Consider the following 23,173-nt stretch of genomic DNA (forward strand, 5'->3'; position numbering starts at 1 on the left):
AGGGGGCATGTTGGTTTCATTCTCCGCTTTTAGATGTTTAGATTGCCACCTTTAAGCTAATTTCTTGTTGAGCACACAAGAAAAACAGGTCAGATCAAATTTATCATTGAAACATACACAAAAAATGGCAGGGAAAAGATACCATCTCCATTTTCACGTAGTCTCATTGGCGTCGTATCCATCTGATTGCTTAGTGCTATTACAGATTAACAGGAAATATTAGTGATTAGTTATTAATAAGAAAAGTTAGGTTTCTCTCGCAGTAAACATCAGGAAGATGCACAGGCAGGAGGAGTTATGGTCGGCAGGAGAGGCATTTTGTGTTTCTGGTGGAAATCTTGTTTTTCAGGAGTTCGTACCAATCTGACAATACAGAATCAGGGAAACGGCCATAGCCGCCAGCTAGGAAACAAGAAAACAAAGAGGGAAACAGTTACAAAGAGTTCACAGATTTTAAGATCATAATAGGCCAGGGGTGGCCAACCTGTGGCTCTGGAGCCCCATGTGGCTCTTCAGAAGTTAATACACTGCTCCTTGTCTAGGCCCTGACTCCAGGGCTGGAGCTACAGGTGCCAACTTTCCAATGTGCCAGGGGGTGCTCACTGCTCAACCCCTGGCTCCGCCACAGGCCCTGCCCCCACTCCACCCCTTCCCTCCTCCTCCCCTGAGCCTGCCCTGATCTCGCTCCTCCCCCCCTGCCTCCTGCACCCCACGAAACAGCTGATCAGCTGAGGGAGGGGGAGGCGCTGACTAGCGGGGGGCTGCCGGTGGGCGGGAGGTGCTGGGAGCAGGAGGAAGGGAGCTGATGCGGGGCTGCTGGCGTATTACTGTGGCTCTTTGGCAATGTACATTGGAAAATTCTGGCTCCTTCTCAGGCTCAGATTGGCCACCCCTGTAATAAATCATTAGAACTTCTAGTCTGACATCCTGTATAACAGGCCAGAGAATTACCCCTGTCTGCACTGCATTGTAAACCCGGGTCTGCAGGACCTGGACTTGTGAACTCGTTTCCACGCCCGCACTTGAGTGTCTAAGCTGGGTTTACAATTGTTAGACCCGGCTCTCACAGCCGAGCTGATGCGTCCACACTGCGCTATGCTGACCTTCTGACTCAGGTATGTGGCTTGAGCTGTGTCCACACTGCAAAGTGACAGGACTCAGACCCGAGTCTCAGCAGGACTCGGGCTCAGAACCACCTCCCTTAGCAGGGTGCTGGGACCCGGCCGTGAGCAGTTGCTGACCTGAGTCACACTGATGTGTGCTTGGATGGAAGCAAGGTTTGGGCTCAAACCTGAGTCAGAGCTCAGTGTGCAGTGTGAACATACTGCCAGTAAGGCGTTTCTCCAGCCCTCGAATCATAGATCATGGGAGTGGCCCACAAGCTATTATAGCCATTCGCTCCTGGTGTGACGCTGAGTGTTGTTTAAACTCTGCTCCCCTAACAGCTATTCCAATACCTCTCACTCCTATCCCGCAATATCCCCGGCTTCTCAACATCACGCCTGAGCTCTGACACCGCCAAACTGTTCAGGACAAGGTGTCGAGGGGCACGATCCAAGGAAGATAACTGCCCCCCATTTTACAGGTGGGGAAACTGAGGCATGGAGCAGGGGCGAGTGGGGCTGGGGGAAGTGACTTGCCAGGGATTGCCCAGCAAGGCAGTAGCAGAGCCAGGAACTGAATGAAGTTCTCATGAGTCCTAGACCACAAGTATGCCATGAAAGCGTAAAGCGTACCTCGAGCACACCGATTCCTAATGCCACCCCACCAACGATCCTCCCGTTCCTGCTCAGGAAGGTCTGGAACTCCTGCAAGCAGCCCTGGGAGGGGAAAGAGAATCACAGATGCAACAGCAGGCCAGTGATGGGGCCGGTGCGTCTCATCTCGGCACTAATGACAGTCTGTCCCCACAATGGCCCATAGCGGCTCGTTAACTGGGGATGTGATTGTAATATCAAACCTAGGGCCGGATTCTCTGTTGGTGTGAAAAACCAACGGCAGTTCCACAACCTGTCCCTGGGAAAGTTTCTTCTTAGGCCAGGCCTTATACTAGACAGGGTTGACTGATAGAGCTATGCAGCTCTATCAGCAAACCCTCCGAGTGGAGATGCAGCATCTACCGGCGGAAGAGTTCAGAGAGGTGACCAAAGAGCAAGCTGGGCAATTCCTTCATCTTGGAATCTCAATCCAACCAGTTTCCTCGGGAGCAACTCTGCCTCAGGAACTGGCTAATCAGAGCCCGAGGCAGACAGCAAACTCTACCCAGAGACTTGCTAACCCAAAACTAAGAACACAGAATTTCTTCCCAAGACTGAAAACTTGCTCAGAACACTAAAAAATAAGAAGAATTTGGAAGACTGTGTATGTCAGCGCCACATTCACTAACAACTCATAGCCTGTCTCCTATGGCAAATACCTTGCTATGGTCTTTTCCTTACCTTCTTGGTGCTGTCCAGTTCAGACTCCAGGCACTCCCGCTTGGGCGGCAGGCAGCAGCCTGCGGGATAAGTCTGGCTGTGCGTTTGGTAGAAGTAGGAGCTGTTAAAATCCTTGTAGTTGTTGAAGCCACAGCACTTCAGCTAGAATGAGAACGCCAGTTGGTTTACAGCCACAGCCACGTTTTAGATTCACGTCCAGGACGGTTTGACTGGGGGGAGGATGTGGCCGTTTAAGAAGGCAGTGTTGTAAAAACCTTGCCCTGCCCTGTAAGTGAATCACATAGGCCTAATCGCTAACGGAAGTGGGTGGCTTTGCATTTAAAGTGCTTGGCTGGGACGCAGGAGATCTACATTCAATTTCTAGAGTCCCTAGGCAAGATTCTGTGCCTCAGTTTCCCCCATCTGGAAAATGCAGCTAATGATCCTTCCAGCTCCCCAGTGGGCCAGCTTAGACTATCCAGAGCACAAAAGCCCTCCAGCTGGACCCCTAGGAGTGATGTAAGAGCTGCCTCTGCAGGTGCTTAACTTCAGGCATGTGCTCAAGTCCCACTGGAGGCGAGTTAGATGTGTGCTAATGTGCTTTGCTGAATCTGGGCCTTCCAGCATGGAGATTCCCCCCTCCCCCCCACACACACTGCTGGGGGAATTCCCCTTGCCCCCCATGCATAAGCTGGCCAAATCCATCTCTTCCAGAGGGAATGCCGAAATGCGCCACTGCTCACCTCCTTCATGGTTGTGTCCCAAATTGCAGTCAAGTCGTCCTGCCTCCCATAATCCTCTCGTAAGGTTTTCACAGCCCAGGTTTTCAAGTGCTCAATGAATATATCAGCCTGGAACCCAGAGACACACACAGATTGGCACCTTGTCTTGTCTTTCGGGAGCTGTTTGGTTTTTCCTTTATTGAGCTTAGCAGACAAATGAAACAACCCCCCAGTGCAACAAGCCAGGCATTTAAATGACTGCACCAGCCCTCGGGAGACACATGGCAGATCTAGTGTTTTATACCTTTATCTTCTATTTGTTTAACCCAGGGACGGCCAGCCTGGATCAGACCAATGGTCCATCTAACGCAATATCCCATCTCTGACAGTGGTCAAAGTCACATCCTTCAGAGGAAGGTATACGATTAATTTCCTTTCCAGGACCCTTTATTTGCATTAACTATCACAACTCTACTTCTAGTACGTATGTAATCTTCCAACCTCTCTCTGAATTTTGCTATGTTCTCAGCCTAAGCACCATCCAGCGGCAGTGAGTTTCACAGATGAATAGCATGTTGTGTGAAAAAATATTTCTGTCAATCAACCCTGAGGTTGACACCTTTCAGTTCCAGTCAGCGTCCCCTTGATCTTGTGCTTTGAGAGGGGTTTTAAATGTTGACCCAGAGAAAGTCATGAGGATTGGAGTTGGACAAATTGTTATTATTTTTTGGGGGGGCAAAATGCTTGTTGGCCAAAAATGCAGGTTTAGTTGAATTTTCTGCATAGTTTCGGCCAAAAAAAAGGGGGAGGGGCTTCTCCTAAACAGTCAAAACATTTCATTTCTAAATTTAGTTAGATTTAACGAAAAATCCCAAACAAACCCCAAAAGGGTAAAAAGAAACCACCGAGAAACTAAACAAACCCAGGGATATTAGAGGGGGTGGGATCTGAGTTACGACAGAGAATTCTTTCCTGGGTGTCTGGCTGGTGAATCTTGCCCACATGCTCAGGGTTCAGCTGATCGCCATATTTGGGGTCGGGAAGGAATTTTCCTCCAGGGCAGATTGGATGAGGCCCTGGGGGGTTTTCGCCTTCCTCTGCAGCGTGGGGCGCGGGTCACTTACTGGAGGATTCTCTGCACCGTGAAGTCTTTAAACCACAATTTGAGGACTTCAATAGCTCAGACATAGGTGAGAGTTTTATTGCAGGAGTGGGTGGGTGAGATTCTGTGGCCTGCGTGGTGCAGGAGGTCGGACTAGACAATCATAATGGTCCCGTCTGACCTTAGTGTCTATGAATCTATAACAATTTTTTTTTCAGTTTTTCGTTTTGGTAGGAAACAAAATGAAAGTTTGGGGTCAACCTGAAATATTTTTAAAAACAATTCCAGTTCAGCCACTGAACCAAATACTCAGTCGCTCACTCAGCTGTCTCTAGGCTCTAGGCATTGTTATTTACACTGTTATTTACAACATCTAGGGAGACAAGCCTAGGCCAGGGCCCCGGGGGTGCTGCAGGAGAGAACCCAGGAATCCTGACTCCCATGACTTTCCACCTCCCTTAGCAGAATCCCCCTAGGTCCTGTTTTAAGAGGCGGAGGAGAGCCGTCAAACAGCTCCCAGCCTGTGGGGCTCTGACTCGGACACCAGAAGCCGGGAGTGGAAGACAGCGGTGGCTCACTGAACGGCTCTGTTCCGTACACTCCTCTGATGCTCTGGTACAGGGCAGTGGTGGAGACAGGATCCTGGGCCAGATAGACTCTGGTCTGACCCAGGCTGGCAGCTCGAATGTTCTCAAAGCCCAGCCTTGAACTTACCATGGAAGAGAAGGCAAGGACTACGACAGCCCCCGTGACCTCAGCGATGAAGAGAATCAGGATAATGACAAAGAACTGGAGGCAGAGAGAGACCGAGATCAAAAGCCGCCCGTACCGGCACAGAGACCTTTGCAGGAGCCATCCCTGGGGGCTGGAGAAAAGGGTCCACTGGCAAGGTGTGGCAGCTCCAGGCAGTCATGGTCAGAAATAGGCCAACACGGCCAAGGGCCAGATTTGGGTATTTAGGCACCTGAAGATGCAGAGCCAATGGGAATTAGGTACCCAACTCACAGAGGCACCTTTTACATTCCAGGAGGCGCCTGTTTTATTAAAGGGCTCGTCAATCCAGCTGACAAAGGTCTAACAAGGTCCAGCAGCTGGAAGTCGAAGCTAGACTCATTCAGGCTGGAAATAAGGGGCACGTGATTAACCGGGAGGGCAATTAACCATTCAAACAAGTTTCAAAGGGCTAAGGCAGCTTCTCCCTCACCGGCAGTGTTCAAATCAAGACAGGATGTTTTTCTAAAAGATCTGCTCTCACTTAAACGGGAATGGAGTCGGGAAGGGTCGATCGGCCTGTGTTATACAGGAGGTCAGGCTGAGGGATCACAATGGTCCCTTCTGGCTTTAGCATCTAGGAATCTGCTTCTGAACTACCTTGTAAATCTGGCTTCCAGCCCCTAGGGGAGACAACGAGTTGTTCGGTGTTAGCTACAGAGGGACCGACTTTTGGATAGTCTTAGAAGAATCTGAGCTCAGAGCTAGCTGGGAAATTATATTTTTCCCCTGGAAATTTTGACAAAATTTTGTACATTTTCATCAAATTTTCTTAGAAATATTTCAGGTTTTCATCCACCTCCTTCCCACAAAAAGTTCTGGTATTTTTCTATCAAAACCTGAAATTTCTCAAAGCCACAAAATGCCGTTGCTGAAAACCATGGCCTGGACTCCATCTCTGGCTCTGCCCCTCGGCTTGACTCAAGACTCAGACCCTGGGTTTGCCTTTCAGCTTCTCTGACCCCGGGCTTTGGTTCCTGGCTCCTGTCCCTCCTCCTTCCTACTGTCACCCAGGATTCTGACAAAGGTTCAAAACGGAACTGGTTTTGCAGAAGTTGCCATGACCTGCATCCCCATTGTAGGTAGGGGAAACTGAGGCACACAGCGGTGCTGTCCCCAGGGTCACTCCGGGAGTCTGGGGCAAAGCCAGAATCTGAAACAAAATGTCCTGTGTCCTAGCCAACCCCCTTAACGATCCCTCTAGCCAGGAGCACTTCGACTCTGCACAAAGGTAGGTCTGGCCGCTATCCCCACTGCGTACTGGGGAGAATGAAGCACAGAGGGGAGGCAGCTGGCCTGAGGTCCCGGAGACTCCTGGATCCCAGCCCAGTGCTCTGTCTGTTAGCCCCCAATCCTTCCCCGTGGTGCTGTAGCCCCTACCAGCAGCAGCATGCACTTGCTCTCCTTCATGGCCCCACAGCAGCCCAGAAAGCCCATGAGCAGCAGGAAGGTGCCAACAGCGATGCACAGGTACCCCACGTTGATCAGCTGCATCAGCTGGGGTGCAGCAGCCCCCAGAATCTGCACGAAGGAGCCTCCATCCACCTTCATCCAGATGCCGATGCCCAGCACGGCCAGCCCGCCCAGCTGGGGGAGAGAGGAGAGAGGCTGGTAAGCAGCGAGCGGCCTCCCTTCATTCCTCACCATGGGAATCATAGAATCATAGAATATCAGGATTGGAAGGGACCTCAGGAGGTCATCTAGTCCAACCCCCTGCTCAAAGCAGGACCAATCCCCAACTAAATCATCCCAGCCAGGGCTTTGTCAAGCCTGACCTTAAAAATATCTAAGGAAGGAGAGTCCACCACCTCCCTAGGTAATGCATTCCAGTGCTTCACCTCCCTCCTAGTGAAAAAGTTTTCCCTAAAGGGCCCTACGGGGCCACATTCTGCGCAAGGCTCCTTTCTCCGGCTGCACTGCAGCTCCCAGGGTTACCTCCAGCCTGCAGGGCCTTCTCCTCTCCTTCCACACGGGATCAGAGCCCCCAGCCCGCCAGCTGCGGCTTTGCCTACTCACAAATATGACGCCATTGAACACAAACATCATCATCTTCAGGAATGAGAAGCAGCCCATCTTCCAGCACCTACATGGAGAGGAGAAGGGGGCAGTAAAGACGTGAGGTTCAGCATGGCCCCGCTCAGTCAGGATGGGGGGCTGTGCAGCGCCCGGCACTACAGGGCCCCCCCCCCGACTCGGTGTGAATCTCTAGGAACTACCATAATACACACAATAAATAAGGTGATAGCTCCGACCCTGCAAAGCCTTCTCAGGCCCAGACTTGTCCAAACCGCCTGAGATAAGAAGTGTGATGTAGAGGGGTGAAGCAGACCACGCAGGGGACAGAGAGGATGTGGGTGTTTTCCACTGTTTACAGTGTTGCCAACTCTCACTATATTTGGGCTTTTTCTTAAAGTCCCAGCCACTGGAGTCAGGTGATTTTATGAGACTCACAGTTTTCATTTAAAGAAAAAAGAAAAGAAAAATAAAGCAACTTTCTAGCTCTCCCAGCTGCAGAGAGAAGCTTGTAGATGTGATCCCCAAAGACTCAACAAATAGAAGGCATAGAAACAGATCCCCAGAAAATTGATTTAAAAAAAAACAGCTCATGATTTATGAAAGGCCACAGTGACGGTTTCTGAACGGTCAGGGCTAGCAGCGTTCCAGACACTGATATGAAATAACTTCCCCACCCAGCCAGGTTGCAGTGTAGCTCACACCTTGTTTGAAGCTTCCAATTTATAAGGCATCTATAAAAGATGAAAACCTGGCCGTTAGACGTTTTCATAAATAGTCCATCAATTATCAAACCACTGATCTCGCTTATAACCAGGGCTTATAACTGTCTCGAACATCATCCCCCGAGGATCTTACCTACTGCCAGCAAGAGCCTCCAGGAGCTCAAGCCCTTTAGCTAAACAAAGCAGAGGGTGACGGTGCCTCGATCACAGTCTGTAAGTACCTACATGGGGACAAATATCTGACCATAGGGGGCTCTTCCATCTAGCAGCCAAAAAAGGTCTAACAAAAGCCAATGGCTGGAAGTTGAAGCTAGACCAATTCTGACTGGCAATAAAGTGCAAATTTGTACCGGTGAGAGTAATTACACACCAGACCAGCTTCCCATGGATCCTGGTGGATTGTAAGCATTGGCCGTTTTTAAATCAAGATGGGTGTTTGTCTCAGGTCTGAACGGATTGAGGGAATCCCCAGGGCCTGTGTTCTCCAGGAGGTCAGACCAGAAGATCACAATGGTCCTTTCTGGCCTGGGGATCTAGGAAGCTGTGAACACGGATCACATGAGCTGCTCATGTCTGTAATAGGCTCAGAACGTTGGTGCATCATGTGTTAACCCTTTGCAAACCACTGAATGCGCAACCGCGGTAAAAAGCAGAGAGGGATTCACTTTCCCCACGGAGCAGGAGTAAAGTACCATAAAGGCGGTTGCTAGGTTTTAAAGCCAGAAGGGACCATTGAGAACAATACCTCACTCTTACATAGCTTTTTCCATCGTAGATTGCAAAGCACTCCTCAAAAGGAGGCCACTCTCATTAGCTCCATTATGCAGCTGGGGAAACTGAGGCAGGGAAGTGACAGGCCAGGTGCTGAGTGGGTAATAGAACCTCAGTCTGCAGAGTGCTGGTCTTTTGCTCTGGGCACTAGCCCATGCTCCCTCTGACCTCCTCTGTCACTGACTCCTAGAAACTCATTCAACAATGCCTGCATCAAGCCCGTCACATCCCGCTGAGCTAGATTTGGAAGGACGTCCGATCTTGACTGACAGCGGGCATGTGATGGAGAATCTGCCCTGGCCCTGGGGCGACTGCTCCAATGGTTAATTCCCCTCATGGTTCAAAATCTGCCCTTTCTTTCCCATCTGAATTGTCCAGTTTTGGCTCCAGCCGCGGGGTCTCGTTCGGCCATGATGGGAGAGCTGTCTGCTCTCGGGCCTTTCCTCCTGCCGTGGCTCCTTGGCACTGGGTCAAGTCACGGGGTGCCCCGTGCTGGGGCCAGCAAGGACCGTTGCTCTGTAGCTCCTCACTGCTTCAGGAGCTGGGCTGGTTCCCAAGCGGTGCCTTCCCCGAAATGTGGAAGCTATAAAAGAGGCAGCTGGGCCTGGATAAGCAAGTCACTGAGCCAGGAAAAGGGGGTGGGGAGATCTCAGGGTGACGCGTCTCAGTGAATCCGCGGCTAGTTCAGTGGTGCTCGGCCTTCCCTCCCATCTAGCCCCGAAGACTCTGCACAACCTGTTGGGGGTCGTGCCACCCCAGCCCACGCTCTAGATACTGGAAGGGGGTGAGTCAGGGTGAGCCTAGGAACAGGGGCTGCTGAGCCTTGCAGACTCATCACATCTAATATCCACTCAGCGCACTGCTCCCGCGCGGGACTGACCGGATCAGACTGGAGCAGGGCCTCGCCCGTCTCCCAGCAGCAATGGGACAACCTGCCCTGCGGCTACAGGCTCCCCCCTGCACCTCCTCCCTCCACCACTGCTCCCTAAGGCCACCTCCCTGCACCTCCTCCCTGCACCGCCGCTCCCTAAGGCCACCTCTGCAGCATCGTCTCCTAGCCCCTTGTTTCCCTGCAGCTGAAGCTGTTGCCTAGCAGCAGCCAATGGGCTGGGATCTGCCTGCACCCCTTTATCCTGGGGGTTCCACGAACAGCAGCCTCCCACTAGGAGAGCTCGGGGGCCTCAGGGTGGGGCCCTGAAACCTGTCCAGCAGGGAATCCAAAGGGTTCAGCCCGACTCCCTGTTCAGAAGGGCTCAGCCAGGAGGCACCTTCCTTGTGCTGTGTGTGGTCTGCAGGGCTGGGATTGCAGGGGGCTGCGGGCTGCAGTTGAGGGGCAGCAACAGAGCCATGTGGGTGCTGATGGCTGGTGCTGAAGCTCCATCTGCAGCTGGAGCCTGGTGCCCTGCTGGCGAGATCCGGGTTCAAAGCAGGCAAAGAAACGCAGGCAAGTCACGCCTGCCCTGTGCCTCAGTTTCCCCATCTGTGAAATGGGGGTAACCCTCACTTGGTGGTGGGGTACGGATAAATCCATTGTCCACAGTGCTAGAGAGTCAGGATTGAGGGGCACCGGCAGAGCTGGGGGGAGCCCAGGGTGGGGATGGGATAGCAGGGGCTGCAGGTCGGGATTGAGGGGCGCCGGCAGAGCTGGGGGGAGCCCAAGGCTGGGATGGGGTAGCAGGGGCTGCAGATCGGGATTGAGGGGCACCGGCAGAGCTGGGGGGGAGCCCAGGGCGGGGATGGGATAGCAGGGGCTGCAGGTCGGGATTGAGGGACACCGGCAGAACTGGGGGGGAGCCCAGGGCTGGGATGGGATAGCAGGGGCTGCAGATTGGGATTGAGGGGCACCGGCAGAGCTGGGGGGAGCCCAGGGCAGGGATGGGGTAGCAGGGGCTGCAGGTCGGGATTGAGGGGCACCGGCAGAGCTGGGGGGGAGCCCAGGGTGGGGATGGGATAGCAGGGGCTGCAGGTCGGGATTGAGGGGCACCGGCAGAGCTGGGGGGAGCCCAGGGCAGGGATGGGGTAGCAGGGGCTGCAGGTCGGGATTGAGGGGCACCGGCAGAGCTGGGGGGAGCCCAGGGCGGGGATGGGATAGCAGGGGCTGCAGGTCGGGATTGAGGGGCACCAGCAGAGCTGGGGGGAGCCCAGGGCGGGGATGGGATAGCAGGGGCTGCAGGTCGGGATTGAGAGGCACCGGCAGAGCTGGGGGGAGCCCAGGGCAGGGATGGGGTAGCAGGGGCTGCAGGTCAGGATTGAGGGGCACCGGCAGAGCTGGGGGGAGCCCAGGGCAGGGATGGGATAGCAGGGGCTGCAGGTCGGGATTGAGGGGCGCCGGCAGAGCTGGGGGGAGCCCAGGGCGGGGATGGGATAGCAGGGGCTTCAGGTCGGGATTGAGGGGCACCGGCAGAGCTGGGGGGAGCCCAGGGCGGGGATGGGATAGCAGGGGCTGCAGGTCGGGATTGAGGGGCACCGGCAGAGCTGGGGGGAGCCCAGGTCGGGGATGGGATAGCAGGGGCTGCAGGTCGGGATTGAGGGGCACCGGCAGAGCTGGGGGGAGCCCAGGGCGGGGATGGGATAGCAGGGGCTGCAGGTCGGGATTGAGGGGCACCGGCAGAGCTGGGGGGAGCCCAGGGCGGGGATGGGATAGCAGGGGCTGCAGGTCGGGATTGAGGGGCGCCGGCAGAGCTGGGGGGAGCCCAGGGCGGGGATGGGATAGCAGGGGCTGCAGGTCGGGATTGAGGGGCACCGGCAGAGCTGGGGGGAGCCCAGGGCGGGGATGGGATAGCAGGGGCTGCAGGTCGGGATTGAGGGGTGCCGGCAGAGCTGGGGGGAGCCCAGGGCGGGGATGGGATAGCAGGGGCTGCAGGTCGGGATTGAGGGGCACCGGCAGAGCTGGGGGGAGCCCAGGGCAGGGATGGGGTAGCAGGGGCTGCAGGTCGGGATTGAGGGGCACCGGCAGAGCTGGGGGGAGCCCAGGGCAGGGATGGGATAGCAGGGGCTGCAGGTCGGGATTGAGGGGCACCGGCAGAGCTGGGGGGAGCCCAGGGCAGGGATGGGATAGCAGGGGCTGCAGGTCGGGATTGAGGGGCACCGGCAGAGCTGGGGGGAGCCCAGGGCGGGGATGGGGTAGCAGGGGCTGCAGGTCGGGATTGAGGGGCACCGGCAGAGCTGGGGGGAGCCCAGGGCGGGGATGGGATAGCAGGGGCTGCAGGTCGGGATTGAGGGGCACCGGCAGAGCTGGGGGGAGCCCAGGGCAGGGATGGGATAGCAGGGGCTGCAGGTCGGGATTGAGGGGCACCGGCAGAGCTGGGGGGAGCCCAGGGCAGGGATGGGATAGCAGGGGCTGCAGGTCGGGATTGAGGGGCGCCGGCAGAGCTGGGGGGAGCCCAGGGCGGGGATGGGATAGCAGGGGCTGCAGGTCGGGATTGAGGGGCGCCGGCAGAGCTGGGGGGAGCCCAGGGCGGGGATGGGATAGCAGGGGCTGCAGGTCGGGATTGAGGGGCACCGGCAGAGCTGGGGGGAGCCCAGGGCAGGGATGGGATAGCAGGGGCTGCAGGTCGGGATTGAGGGGCGCCGGCAGAGCTGGGGGGAGCCCAGGGCGGGGATGGGATAGCAGGGGCTGCAGGTCGGGATTGAGGGGCGCCGGCAGAGCTGGGGGGAGCCCAGGGCGGGGATGGGGTAGCAGGGGCTGCAGGTCGGGATTGAGGGGCACCGGCAGAGCTGGGGGGAGCCCAGGGCGGGGATGGGATAGCAGGGGCTGCAGGTCGGGATTGAGGGGCACCGGCAGAGCTGGGGGGAGCCCAGGGCGGGGATGGGATAGCAGGGGCTGCAGGTCGGGATTGAGGGGCACCGGCAGAGCTGGGGGGAGCCCAGGGCAGGGATGGGATAGCAGGGGCTGCAGGTCGGGATTGAGGGGCGCCGGCAGAGCTGGGGGGAGCCCAGGGCGGGGATGGGATAGCAGGGGCTGCAGGTCGGGATTGAGGGGCACCGGCAGAGCTGGGGGGAGCCCAGGGCGGGGATGGGATAGCAGGGGCTGCAGGTCGGGATTGAGGGGCACCGGCAGAGCTGGGGGGAGCCCAGGGCGGGGATGGGATAGCAGGGGCTGCAGGTCGGGATTGAGGGGCACCGGCAGAGCTGCGTGTTGGGAACTACACATCTATGACAGAAGACTACAGAGACCCAGCCTTTTAGCAAACTGGGTCAGATTTCAGGTTTGCGAGTTGCACTTTTGCAACAAGCCTGAATCTCCCGGGGCCAAATCCTCGGCTGGCGTAAGATGGGCACGACTCCGTTGATTTCCCCAGAGCGACAGCAAAGGGCCTGGCCTCCTTTGGCTATACACGCAAGAGAAATGCGGATATTGGACATGCAAAAAGCTCTTACCTCTTGGAGGGGTGGCTGGGAAGTTTGCTCTGTGTGTGTGCGTGCGGGGTGCGTGTGTGTGCGCGGGTGAGTGTGTGTGTGCAGGTGAGTGTCCTGATGTGTGTGCGGGCGAGTGTGTGTGTGTGCGGGTGAGTCTGCTGAGGTGTGTACCGGTGTGTGTCTCCACAGGGTGTGTATGCGGGTGAGTGTGCAGGTGCCGCGGGTGCCGGTGTGTGTCTCCTTTCCACAGGGTGTGTATGCGGGTGAGTGTGCGGGGGGTGTGGGTGTGCGTGTGTGCCGGTGTGTGTCTCCTTTCCACAGGGTGTGGCTGCCCACCTGCCACACACAGCGAGCCGCGGCTCCGGGGTTTGATCTCCGCTCTCTGCGCTGGAGTTGTGCCTGCTTCTGGGACTTCATCGCCCTCCCCACCTGCGCCCGCCTGAACTCCCAGCCGGGCAGGGGGAGGGGAATACGTGCAACGGGCTTGTACACTCGCAGCTTTAACGCTTCGCTTCCCGAGGCGAGGGCAGAGCTGTCTGCGGCGCTCTCTTGGCCCAGGGGAGCGTGGGATGGAGTTCCCTCGAGCCCTCGGGGAGCGCAGGCATTCAGGGGAGGTTACCCTGAGTCAGGGGGACTTGGGAAGAGGAGCTTTGGAAAATCCCACCTGTTATGATCTGTGTTATGATAACACTGCTAGGACCTGGCTGAGATCGGGGCTCCGTGGTGCCAGGCGCTGCCTAGACCCCGACTGAGATCAGGGTCCTGTTGTGCCAGGCGCTGCCCAGACCCTGACCGAGATAAGGGCCCCATCGTGCCGGGCGTTGCACAGACTCTGACCGTGATCAGAGCCCCCTTGTGCCGGGTGCTGCCCAGACCCCGACCCAGACCAGGGCCCCGTCGCGCTGGGTGCTGCGCAGCCACAGAGAGAGAGGCAGCCCCTGCTCTGAAGAGCTCACAGTCTGAAGAGACAAAAGGTGGGAGAAAGGATTATTATTCCCACTTTACAGATGGGGAAACTGAGGCCCAGAGAGGGTAAGGCAGTAGTTTTAAAAGGTGACTCATGACTGTGGGATTGCTCATTTGGAGACCTGTCAAAGGGCCTGAATTTCATTTCAGTGCAGTAAAGGAATCTACCTACGTACCCAGAGAGACAAGGGGGGTGAGGACCTTCTACTGGACCAACTGCTGTTGGTGAAAGAGACAAGCTTTCGAGCTACACAGAGCTCTTCTTCAGATGGATCTGTCTATCCCCATACACCCACTCCGTCTGCCTGTCTATCTGAACATGCATCACTGTCGTGTCTGGGGCTGGATCCTGGCCCGCTGTGAATCAGAGCAGCGCTATTGACTGAATTGGCATGAGGCTGATTTACCCCAGTAGAGGATCAGGCCCCCAGAACACAACCAGATCCGGCCATAATGTTGTTGCTGCCCTGTCCTGAGTTCTCTTGCATCCACTGGGCTCTTGGTTTAACAAGAACATTCAAAGCCAGAGTTGTAAATGGAGGCGATAGGAAGGGTTATAAAGCCTGATGCTTCAGGGCCTGAGCAGACCTTTGGCGGGGAGCGGTCAGGAAGGAGCTGTCCCCGCTGGCTGGATGTCCCATCTCTGCCTTCTGCAGCAGGGTGTCTCGGAGCAGTTGTTCCTGGCCCCGCTCAGAGACGGGCCCCTGCTCTGACTGTGCAGCTGAAACAGCTCCGGGAAGCCTGTAAACATTGACCTGAATCAGGGCAGAGGCCTCTGCAGCTGTCAGCGACTGCACGGCTCAGGAGGGACGGATGTGGGGCCGCTGCTCGCTGGAGCGGGGGAAAATCTCACCCCAAGCTTGGCAAACACACCCCGGCGGTTCATGCGGCTGTTCTGCAAAGCCTCACTAGAGGGCGATGTTTCTCCATCTCCCCGCCCGGCTCGGGCCAGGGCCTTGGAAAGCCAGTGCCCTGCGGAGGGAGGTCGGCAGGGGCCTCGCTGTACCCCAGTGCACCGCTGTGCATTACCCTCCCCCACCATCCCGGCCCCGTTTGCCCCTTGTCGTGGCTCGGTTACAGGCCCCGTCCGTGCCTGGCCAGCCCAACAGCCACCTCCATTCCCGGGGCCAGCCCGGGCCAGGTCCCGCTGGCTGACTGGCCCACCTGTGATCTAGCCAGAGCTCCTGGAGAGCCCAGGCCATCCCGTTGCACCCAGGTGCCCCTGTGCTGGGCCCAGCCGCTTGCGTTCGGCTAAAGCATCTTCCAGGCGGGCAGCGAGGCTGGATGGGAAGCCACGGGGAGCCAGAGAATCCACCACTTCTCTGGGGAGTTTCCCCCCACAGCCCCCTCAGTGCTTACTCCCCCTCCCCCCGATAAACTTTGGGCCTTATTTCCAGCTGGATTGTGTCTGTCTTCAGCCGCCAATATCCCACCGTCAAGAGAATTAGGGTCCCCCCCCGTTCAGCACTGTGGATCAGATTTAGTGGGCCAGATCCTCAGCTGGTGTCAATCCGTGGGGCTCAGGCGATTGACACCTGCTCAGGATCTGGCCCCGGGTTAATAGAAATAATTTCAGGATTGGGGGAAAAAAAAGTTTGAAAAGAGCTTTTGGTTTGGCTGGAGAATCCGCCCGCCTGCAGCTGCCCGGGGTCCCGAAGGAACATCTCCTGTCATGATCCTTTGTCTGAAGCAGCTGGCCCTGGCCGAGACGGGACACTGGGCTCGATGGGCCCCCCCGGGCTGAGCCACTGTAACTAACCCTGTTGGTAGCTAATTCAATCTGCTCTGTGCAAATGTTCGTTCCTATTGTAATCGAATCTAAGGCAAGCTAATTTGATCCCATCTGATCTATAGGTCTGCCTGTTTCTGTTTCTAATTGAATCTTACCCCATCTGTAGAGAGGGAATGAATAAACCAGGGCAATTATCGACTGGTCTACCCCCTGTCCTCCAGCCCCAGCTTCTGGCAGGCAGAGGTTTAGGGACAGCCTGAGCATGGGGCTGTGTGCCTGCCCATCCTGGCTAAGAGCCACCAATGGACCTGCCCTCTATGAACTTCTCTGGTTCTTTTCTGAACCCAGTTATACTTTTGGCCTTCACAACGTCCCCTGGCGAGGACTTCCACAGGCTGACTGAGTGTTGTGTGAAGAAATGCTTCCTTCTGTTTGGTTGAAACCTGCTGATCGCTAATTTCACTGGGTGACCCCCTGGTTCTTGGGTTATGTGACGGGGTAAATAACACTTCCCTAGTCACTTTCTCCACCCTGGGCATGATCGTACAGACCTCTCTCAGATCCCTCCTTAGTCGTCTCTGTTCCAAGCTGAACCGTTCCAGCCTTTGTAATCGCCTCACATAGCAGCTGTTCCACCCCCCATCGCCCCCCCCCAGCACTCACTGCTTAGGGCACCCACAGCTGTTCCACCCCCCCATCACCCCCCCCCATCACTTGTTGCCCTTCACGGCACTTTTCCCGGTTCTAATATATCTAGTTTGAGCTGGTGTGACCAGAGCTGTGGGCCGCATTCGAGATGCTGGGTGACCTTGGGCACATTTCCTGCCTTCTGTGTGCCTCAGTTTCCCCTCCCGCCCTTTGTCTCTTTGGACTGTGAGCTAATTGGGGCAGGGGCTTTCTCTCAATGTCTGTCAGTGCAGCACCCTGCACAGTGGGGCGGTGATCTCGGATGGGGTCTGGGCAGTGCCGGCCCCCTGCACTATCCTACTGTACAGCTGATAATAGGCCGACCCACCAGCCCCACAGAATAAATGACACCCAGCCCCACTCCTTGCACAGGAGGGCGAGGAGTCGGATCTCCCGAAAGTGGGGGGGAGGGACTCCCTGTAGGGTCATTGGTATTTCTATAGGGGAAAGGGCCCCGGTCAGGAGGAGTCTCTGTCTTGATGGGATTTCTCTAGGGGAAAAGGTCTCTCTGCCTTTACAGCTGCATTTCTGTAGGGGATGCAGCTGTTTATAGGTGTCTTTTATAAAAGCACTGTTTATATGGGGGGGGTCTCACTGGAGGGGGAAAGTCTGTCTATAGGTGCCCTATAAGGGCCTGTGTAGCGGAAGGGTCTCTCTCTGAGGGCTCTCTGTGGGGGAAGTGGTCTCTCTACGGAGTTCGTTATGGGACCTCTCAGTCTTTAGGGCGCATTTCTGTAGGGGATTCTGCCTATAGCTCTCTGCTTACAAGGGCTGTGTCTATACAGGGCTCTCCCGCAACGTGTAGAGGGGAACCGTCCATAGGGGGTCTCTAGGGGTCTCGCTATAGGGTTTCTCGGGGGGGTCTCCGCCCGGGGCAGGGCTGTCTCCGGGCGCTCTATAGGGTCTCCATAGGGGACGCTGCCCATACAGGGCTCCGGCCGGCAGGTGGCGGCGCGGTCCCGGCGGCCGGACCCGGAAGGTGCCGCCCCCGGCTCGGCCCCGCCTGCCCAGCCCGGCCCGGGGCGCCCAGCGCGGAGCGGAGCCGGCGGCGGCGGGACGGAGCCACATGGCGGCCCCGGAGCGACGGGCCTTCGCCCAGCGCATCAGCCGGTGAGAGACCCAGCGCCCCCCCCGGGTCCCCCCCCGGCACCCAGCGCGTCCCCCCCAGCGCCCCCCCCCGGGCACCCAGCGCCCCCCCCCGGGCACCCAGCGCGTCCCCCCCAGCGCCCCCCCCGGGCACCCAGAGCCCCCCCCAGCGCCCCCCCCGGGCACCCAGCGCGTCCCCCCCCAGCGCCCCCCCCGGGCACCCAGCGCCCCCTCCCCAGCGGCCCCCCCCGGGCACCCAGCGCGTCCCCACAGTATCCCCCCGGGGCACCCAGCGCCCCCCCGGCCCCCCCTCCGGGCACCCAGCGCCCCCCCGGCCCCCCCTCTGGGCACCCAGCGTGTCCCCCCCAGCGTGTCCCCCGGGCACCCAGCGTGTCCCCCCAGTGCCCCCCCAGGGCACCCACCACTTTGGGCACTGAGTGCCCCCCCCCAGCCACCCAGCACCCCTCCAAGGGCACCCAGAGTCCAGCCCCTCCAGCGCACTTGCCCAAGGGCACCCACCCACCCCTGCCTGAGAGCACCCAGTCTCTACCCACCCCACCCCAAGGGCACCCAGCGCCCTTGCCCTAGCCAGCCCCTTGGGGCCCCCAGCACTCACTGCTTAGGGCACCCGCCCAGCGTCCACCCCCCAGCACCCAGGGCACCCAGCACCCACCCAGTGAAGGCACCCAAGGCACCCACTGCCCAGGACACCCACTTCCCAGCCCCCCCAGGGCTCCCAGCCTCATGGTACCCAGTCCCCAACCCACAGCGCCAGCGGTACCCCCCTACTGCCCCCTATGGTACCCTGCACCTACTCCATGGGCACCCCAGTCTGTGCACCTCCACCCATCCCTGTGTATCTCCCTCTGCATCCCGTGGGCCCCTCTAACCCCATGATGCCCCCACTCCCAGCCCCGATCCTCCCCATGGCAAGCTAATGGGCAGCCACCCCTATTCCTGACCCCACAGGCCCCTGTGGGGCACCCCCCATTTTCCATCCACCCACGAACACCCCCAGCCCTGATCCCTCCCCTGTGGGGCACCTCTGAGCCCCACAGCTCCCTCTGCACTGGGGACGCCATGTCCCCATCCCCTCTGACAGCCAATAGCCTGGTGCTCCCTAAAACCTGCTTCCACCTCCCAGCAGAGCCCCCTCCTGCCAGGCGTAGGCTGAACAGGCTGGCGGGGGGGTCCCCAGGATGTGCACTGGGGGAAGGGGATAGAATCCTGAACAGCTTCCTAGCACGGCCTTGGTAGCGTGGGTCTCTGGGGGAGGAATCCCGTGCCCTGTGGGGTCCCAGCTGGCATCCCCCCTTCCCCCCTAGATGGACGTGTGAGCCAACCACCCCTCCTGCCTTTGCCGGACGGGAGTGTCACCCGCACTCGCCTCTTTCTAAAGATGTGGGATTGGGTGTCGATGGGGCTGAGAACTGGAGTCTGTCCTCCCCCCCGCACCCCAAATGTGAGCTGAGCCCCAGCCCCAGAAGATGACGGGGCAGCCAGGTATCCCCGCTCTCCCCTTGTAAGGCGCATTGGTGACTTCTTGCACGTGCTTGTGCCAGGCGTGTCCCGTCGTGAAATGCTGGGGCTGCCCGGGGCCGGGTCGGTGTCCGAGACGCCAGGCTGTCTGTGGTGCGGGAGACACGGTGTGTTTCAGGAGGGTGCCCTGTGGTGAGGTGGGTTTTACCACCCCAGCGTTCGTGGTTGTGCTTTTAACAGCTCGCCGTCGCCACAAAACCTTGGCACAGCTGCAGCCTTGTGTAGACGCTGCTTTGAGAGGGTGACCGTAGCAGGCGCTGGCTCCCCCTTTCGAGGAGCCTAGTGCAGACAGGCTGAGATGATCGCCGGGAAGCATGGGCTGGCCCCGCGACAGCCCTCCGTTCCACACGAGCGCTGACTCGGGCCAGGTAACGCGGCGACATGACAAGTGGCCCGTCTACACCAGGATCTTAACCCGTGTGTGCCTAAGGGACTAACGCTCTCTGGATCCAGGCAAGACCTGCCCTAGGCCACGGTCACCAGCGCCTCCTCCCCTTCCCGGCCCTCGGCCAGCCCCGCTCTGGCATGTATTATTTCATCCCGCGGAAGGAAATTCTGACCCATTTCCTGGCTCTCCCCGCTGGGACCAGAGCTGGCCCTGCAGTTTTTAATTGCTGGGCTTTGTTGCCTTGCCTGCTTGGGGGGGCGTGTGTGTGTGTGCGTGTGTGCGCACGCACGCACGGGTTTGCTTTTCCTCCAGTTTGCAAAGCGTGGGGCTAAGGCTCTGGCAAAGCGCTGGTGTCTCGTAGGTGGAAGGCGGGGAGCTGGACCCACCCACGCACCCATTCAAATTTAAATAGCAGTTCGTGGACGTTGAACTGTGTCGGTTTTGTTCTGCGGCCGGAGTCTTGGATTTGTGTCCTGTCGTTTTCTTGTTCTGTGAAAAAAACAAACCCCCCAACTCCACACACAACCCAGCTCAGCGTCCGGCAGTCGCCTGGCAATAACCAAAGGAGTAAGAGCAGGATCTCCGGGGTGTGTGTTGGGGCAGGGTTGCAAAATGGACAATGCCGGGGCCTTCGGGTCATCTCATGAGCTGGCAGCAAGCGGGGAGCAGGTGTGTGAATAATTCAGCGCTCTGGGCTCTCCCTCCCCCTGCCTCTGTGGTTGCTTTCGGCTTCCTCTTTCCTTCGCCAGGCTCCTGGTGGCGGATGTGTGCGCGGCGGGCTGGGCCGCCGGGCCTGTGGCTGCACTTGGCCCCGCTGGTTTCCGAGGGGAAGGCAGAGGGGCAGCGGGCAGAGACACGTCCCGTGGGGTTAGCTTGGGGGCGTAAGAGACGGGTCTGGGACCTGCGGGACCTGCCCGGGCTGCAGACTCCCTTGGGCAATCTCTTCGTTTACCCGTCTCAGGTACTTGTCTGATCCCCATCCCCGTGGTATCTGGGCGCCTCACAGGTCCCAGGCCAGCGCTCTAACCACTGCACCATCCTTTCCCTCCACTCTCTTGGCCTTGGTTCTCCCAGCTGCAAAAATGGGCATAAAAGTCCTCCCTCCCCCCCCTTGTCTCGTTGGACTGTGAGCCCCTTCTGGCAAGGACTCTGTGCAGCATCCTGCAGGGCGGGGCAGCCCCCCCAGTCCGGGACAGCACCCGGCACAGCAGGGGAGCCTCCCCACCGCTCCAGGGCGGGGCCCTTGCAGCGATCACAGGGCTCCAAGGCGCTATCACAGAATCCATAAATAATCCATCGTACAGCCTGCGGTAGGAACCTGTCTCTGAGCTAGTCCCAGGAGCGCAGGGCGGCTGTCCCTACCCCAACCCCTCCCATTCGCCCCTCGCTCCCAGGCTGTGGGGAGGTGGCGAGGACAGAGTCCCTCGCTGTGACTCAAAGGTCCGGGCGATGCGGGAACTCACAATCTGGCAAGACAATCCTGGCCTTGCTGGTGACATTGGGCCAGGCATCCCTCCTTGCCTCAGTTTCCCCATCTGTAAGGGGGGTGAGTGATCTCCCCTAGCCTCTGCAGAGGCGGGTGGCCCATGCTGGATGAGAGCCAAGGCAGGGATTTAGGTGCCGGGCTCCCGTTGAGTTACTTGGGGGCCTGACTCCCTTCAGCTAAAGGGGGCCCGGTGTTATTGTGGGGCTGCAGGTGGCCGGGTTCCCCCCTCCCCCACAGCCAGCATACCAGAGAGAGGGAGCCAGTCGCCACCAGGCTTCCTGGCCCGATCCCAGCACCTCGGAGCCGGACAGATGTGCCTCCCCCCCCCCCCCCCCCCACAGACAGACGGCCAGGCTGACTGCAGCTTATTTACGGCCTGCACATCCTCCCCCAGACATGGCACCGCCCCACTTCCCTTGCCCTGAGCTCCTGGCTGGGCCTGCCCCGGAGGAGGGGAGGGGGCAGGAAGGCTGCCCCACGGCTGGACCACTCCCCTGGCGTTGTGGATTCCAGGGCCCGAGGGGACCCCGGTGAGCAGCCGGTCTAACCGGCCGCCAGGTGCCCCGATTCCGTTCCTCACCCTGGACAGACCCTCTGCCTGGATGGAGAAGCCACCACAGCCCGGGGCGAATTGCACCCAGGGTCCATTCGCCTCCTTTCCAGTCTGAGTTCATCTTGCTCCCACTTCCAGCCTCCTTTGGCTGCTAGACTCAAGAGCCTGGTGTGAAGTATTTGTTCCCCAGGCCGATACTTCTAGCGTGTGCTGTAGGGGGCGCTCTCTCTGCCTCCGGGGCCCAATGCCCCAGGGTGGCGCTAGGGGGCGCTGTGCTGCTGTGGGTACCACCCTTTGCGAGTGCTGTAATCCTGGGACCCCTGGAGTCCTGACGAAATCCCGGCTCTGGTCGCTGCAGTCTCTCCCCTCCAACTGGGGGGCGCCGATTCCCTTAGGGGGCCGAGCCCCCCGCTGGGCCCGGGCATTAACGGCCCCTGTGCATGGGACGGGGGCGCTGTTCCCGGTGCACCTTTCCCCGTTTGCTTTGGGGCACTGCCTGCAGGAATCCCGCAGTTAAAACCTCGGTGTGGTTTGTCGCTGGCTTTATTGTCCCGGGGGCAGGTCAGCTTTCCCAGGGGGGTGGGTGGGGGGCAGTGACCCTCAGGCCTTGTCTGCACCGGGCTTTGAGCCTCTAGCGTGGTTGCGTGCCCTGCAGTCCCGGCAGCGTTGACGCCCAGGGAAGCTGGGGTCCCTGCTGGCCTAGCTTGGGGCTCTGGACTAGCCTGCCACCCCGACGACTCCTCTCCCTCCCTCCCCAGCTGGGCCCCGCTGCCGGAGCGTGGGAGCCTGGCCGAGGAGCCAGCTGGAAAAACATCCATCTCCCCAGGAAGCCGGGCTGAGCGCTGAGCCGGGGAGGCCGGCCCGGCAGCTGCTGCGCCATGGCTGAGTTGCCAAGCCTGGCACTGCCAGCCCCAGCCAGATGGGTGCCCATCCGGGGCCCTGTGCCATGCTCTGAGTCCCAGGCTGGAGCGAGGATAGAGAGCACGAGCGGGACTGGGGCAGCTAGCGCCAGCTGGCCTGTGCTGTTCAGTGCACTGGGTGAACTGGGCCCCTGGGGAGCCGCTGGCTTCGGACCCGCTCAGGGGTCTGCTCTGGAGTTTGCAGAGCTGCTGGCCTGGAGACGCTCGGCTCTTCGGGGGCCTCTCCCCGCCGGCGGGGCAGGGAGCTGCCCCCAGAGCCCGTCGTGCGCTCTGCGCTCGCATCTGCGGATGCCTCCGTGTCTCGGAGCAGGGCCAGCAGTGCGGAGTTTCAGGCACGTCAGAGCTGACTCTGGCCCGGATTGCGGGGAAGGCGCTGGGCAGGGCCTCGGACACCTGGGTTCGATTCTCGGCTCCGCCTCGGAGGTGCCGTGGCCCCGTTTCAGAGGGGGAAGGTTGGGGCTGAAAGTTGCTGGTTTGACTGGTTAATTTTTTTTTTTTTCCCCACTGAAAAGTTGAAATCTAACCACTAGACCCCATTCCCCTCCCAGAGCCGGGACAGAACCCAGGAGTCCTGACCCCCAGCCCCCATGGTTTAATCCCTAGACCCCTCTCCACTGCCAGAGCTGGGAGAGAACCCAGGAGTCCTGACCCCCCACGCCCCTGCTCTAACTCCTAGACCCCGCTCCCCTGCCAGGCCAGAACCCAGGATTCCTGACTCCCCCCTCGAACACTAGCTCCCTGCTTTCCCCCTTGCTCTGGTATAGGCCTGGCAGGAGTTAAGTGACATGAAGCAGATAAAGTCGTTGCTTGAAGCGGGGGGCCGGGAGACGACAGACCTTCCTTTTCAGCAGCCCCCCCGCCCCCGGGGATTTCCCACCCGGTTGGCGCCTGCACTCCGAGCGCCCCCTCTCTGGGCAGGCAGGTGCCACTCGCAGC

General features: G+C 58.9%; 2 protein-coding genes across 3 annotated transcripts in view; one reads left to right on the forward strand and one right to left on the reverse strand.

Moving 5' to 3' along the window:
• Nucleotides 1-13,012, reverse strand: LOC141975035 (tetraspanin-1-like). 2 transcript variants are annotated; one of them, XM_074935185.1, is made up of 8 exons: nt 12,902-13,012; nt 7,029-7,095; nt 6,393-6,599; nt 4,956-5,030; nt 3,161-3,268; nt 2,439-2,579; nt 1,737-1,820; nt 1-402 (listed from the first exon to the last, which is right to left on the reverse strand). In XM_074935185.1, exons 2-8 carry the CDS (start codon nt 7,083-7,085, stop codon nt 346-348), a joined length of 729 nt encoding a protein of 242 aa, XP_074791286.1. In that variant the 5' UTR covers nt 7,086-7,095; nt 12,902-13,012; the 3' UTR covers nt 1-345. The 2 variants fall into 2 exon arrangements, with proteins under 2 accessions (XP_074791286.1, XP_074791284.1); XM_074935183.1 differs by lacking the exons at nt 7,029-7,095; nt 12,902-13,012 and having other exon boundaries at nt 6,393-6,802.
• A 4,273-nt stretch (nt 13,013-17,285) lies between these two features.
• Nucleotides 17,286-23,173, forward strand: part of DOCK6 (dedicator of cytokinesis 6) — a 59,024-nt gene continuing 53,136 nt past the window's right edge. Inside the window, 1 exon segment of the mRNA XM_074935434.1 lies at nt 17,286-17,375. Within this exon segment, the coding sequence (XP_074791535.1) occupies nt 17,332-17,375 (44 nt within the window). The 5' untranslated portion in view covers nt 17,286-17,331.

This window comes from Natator depressus, chromosome 20 (assembly GCF_965152275.1).
Source record: "Natator depressus isolate rNatDep1 chromosome 20, rNatDep2.hap1, whole genome shotgun sequence".
Taxonomy (NCBI): domain Eukaryota; kingdom Metazoa; phylum Chordata; order Testudines; family Cheloniidae; genus Natator; species Natator depressus.

Excerpts from the sequence above, each read along its gene's own strand:
- LOC141975035 (XM_074935183.1), bottom strand. The coding sequence starts at position 6,668 with ATGATTCCCATGGTGAGGAATGAAGGGAGGCCGCTCGCTGCTTACCAG. Across the intron at positions 2,580-3,160 it reads GGGACACAACCATGAAGGAG|CTGAAGTGCTGTGGCTTCAA; the intron begins GTGAGCAGTGGC and ends TTCTCATTCTAG. Across the intron at positions 403-1,736 it reads TAGGAATCGGTGTGCTCGAG|CTGGCGGCTATGGCCGTTTC; the intron begins GTACGCTTTACG and ends CTTGTTTCCTAG.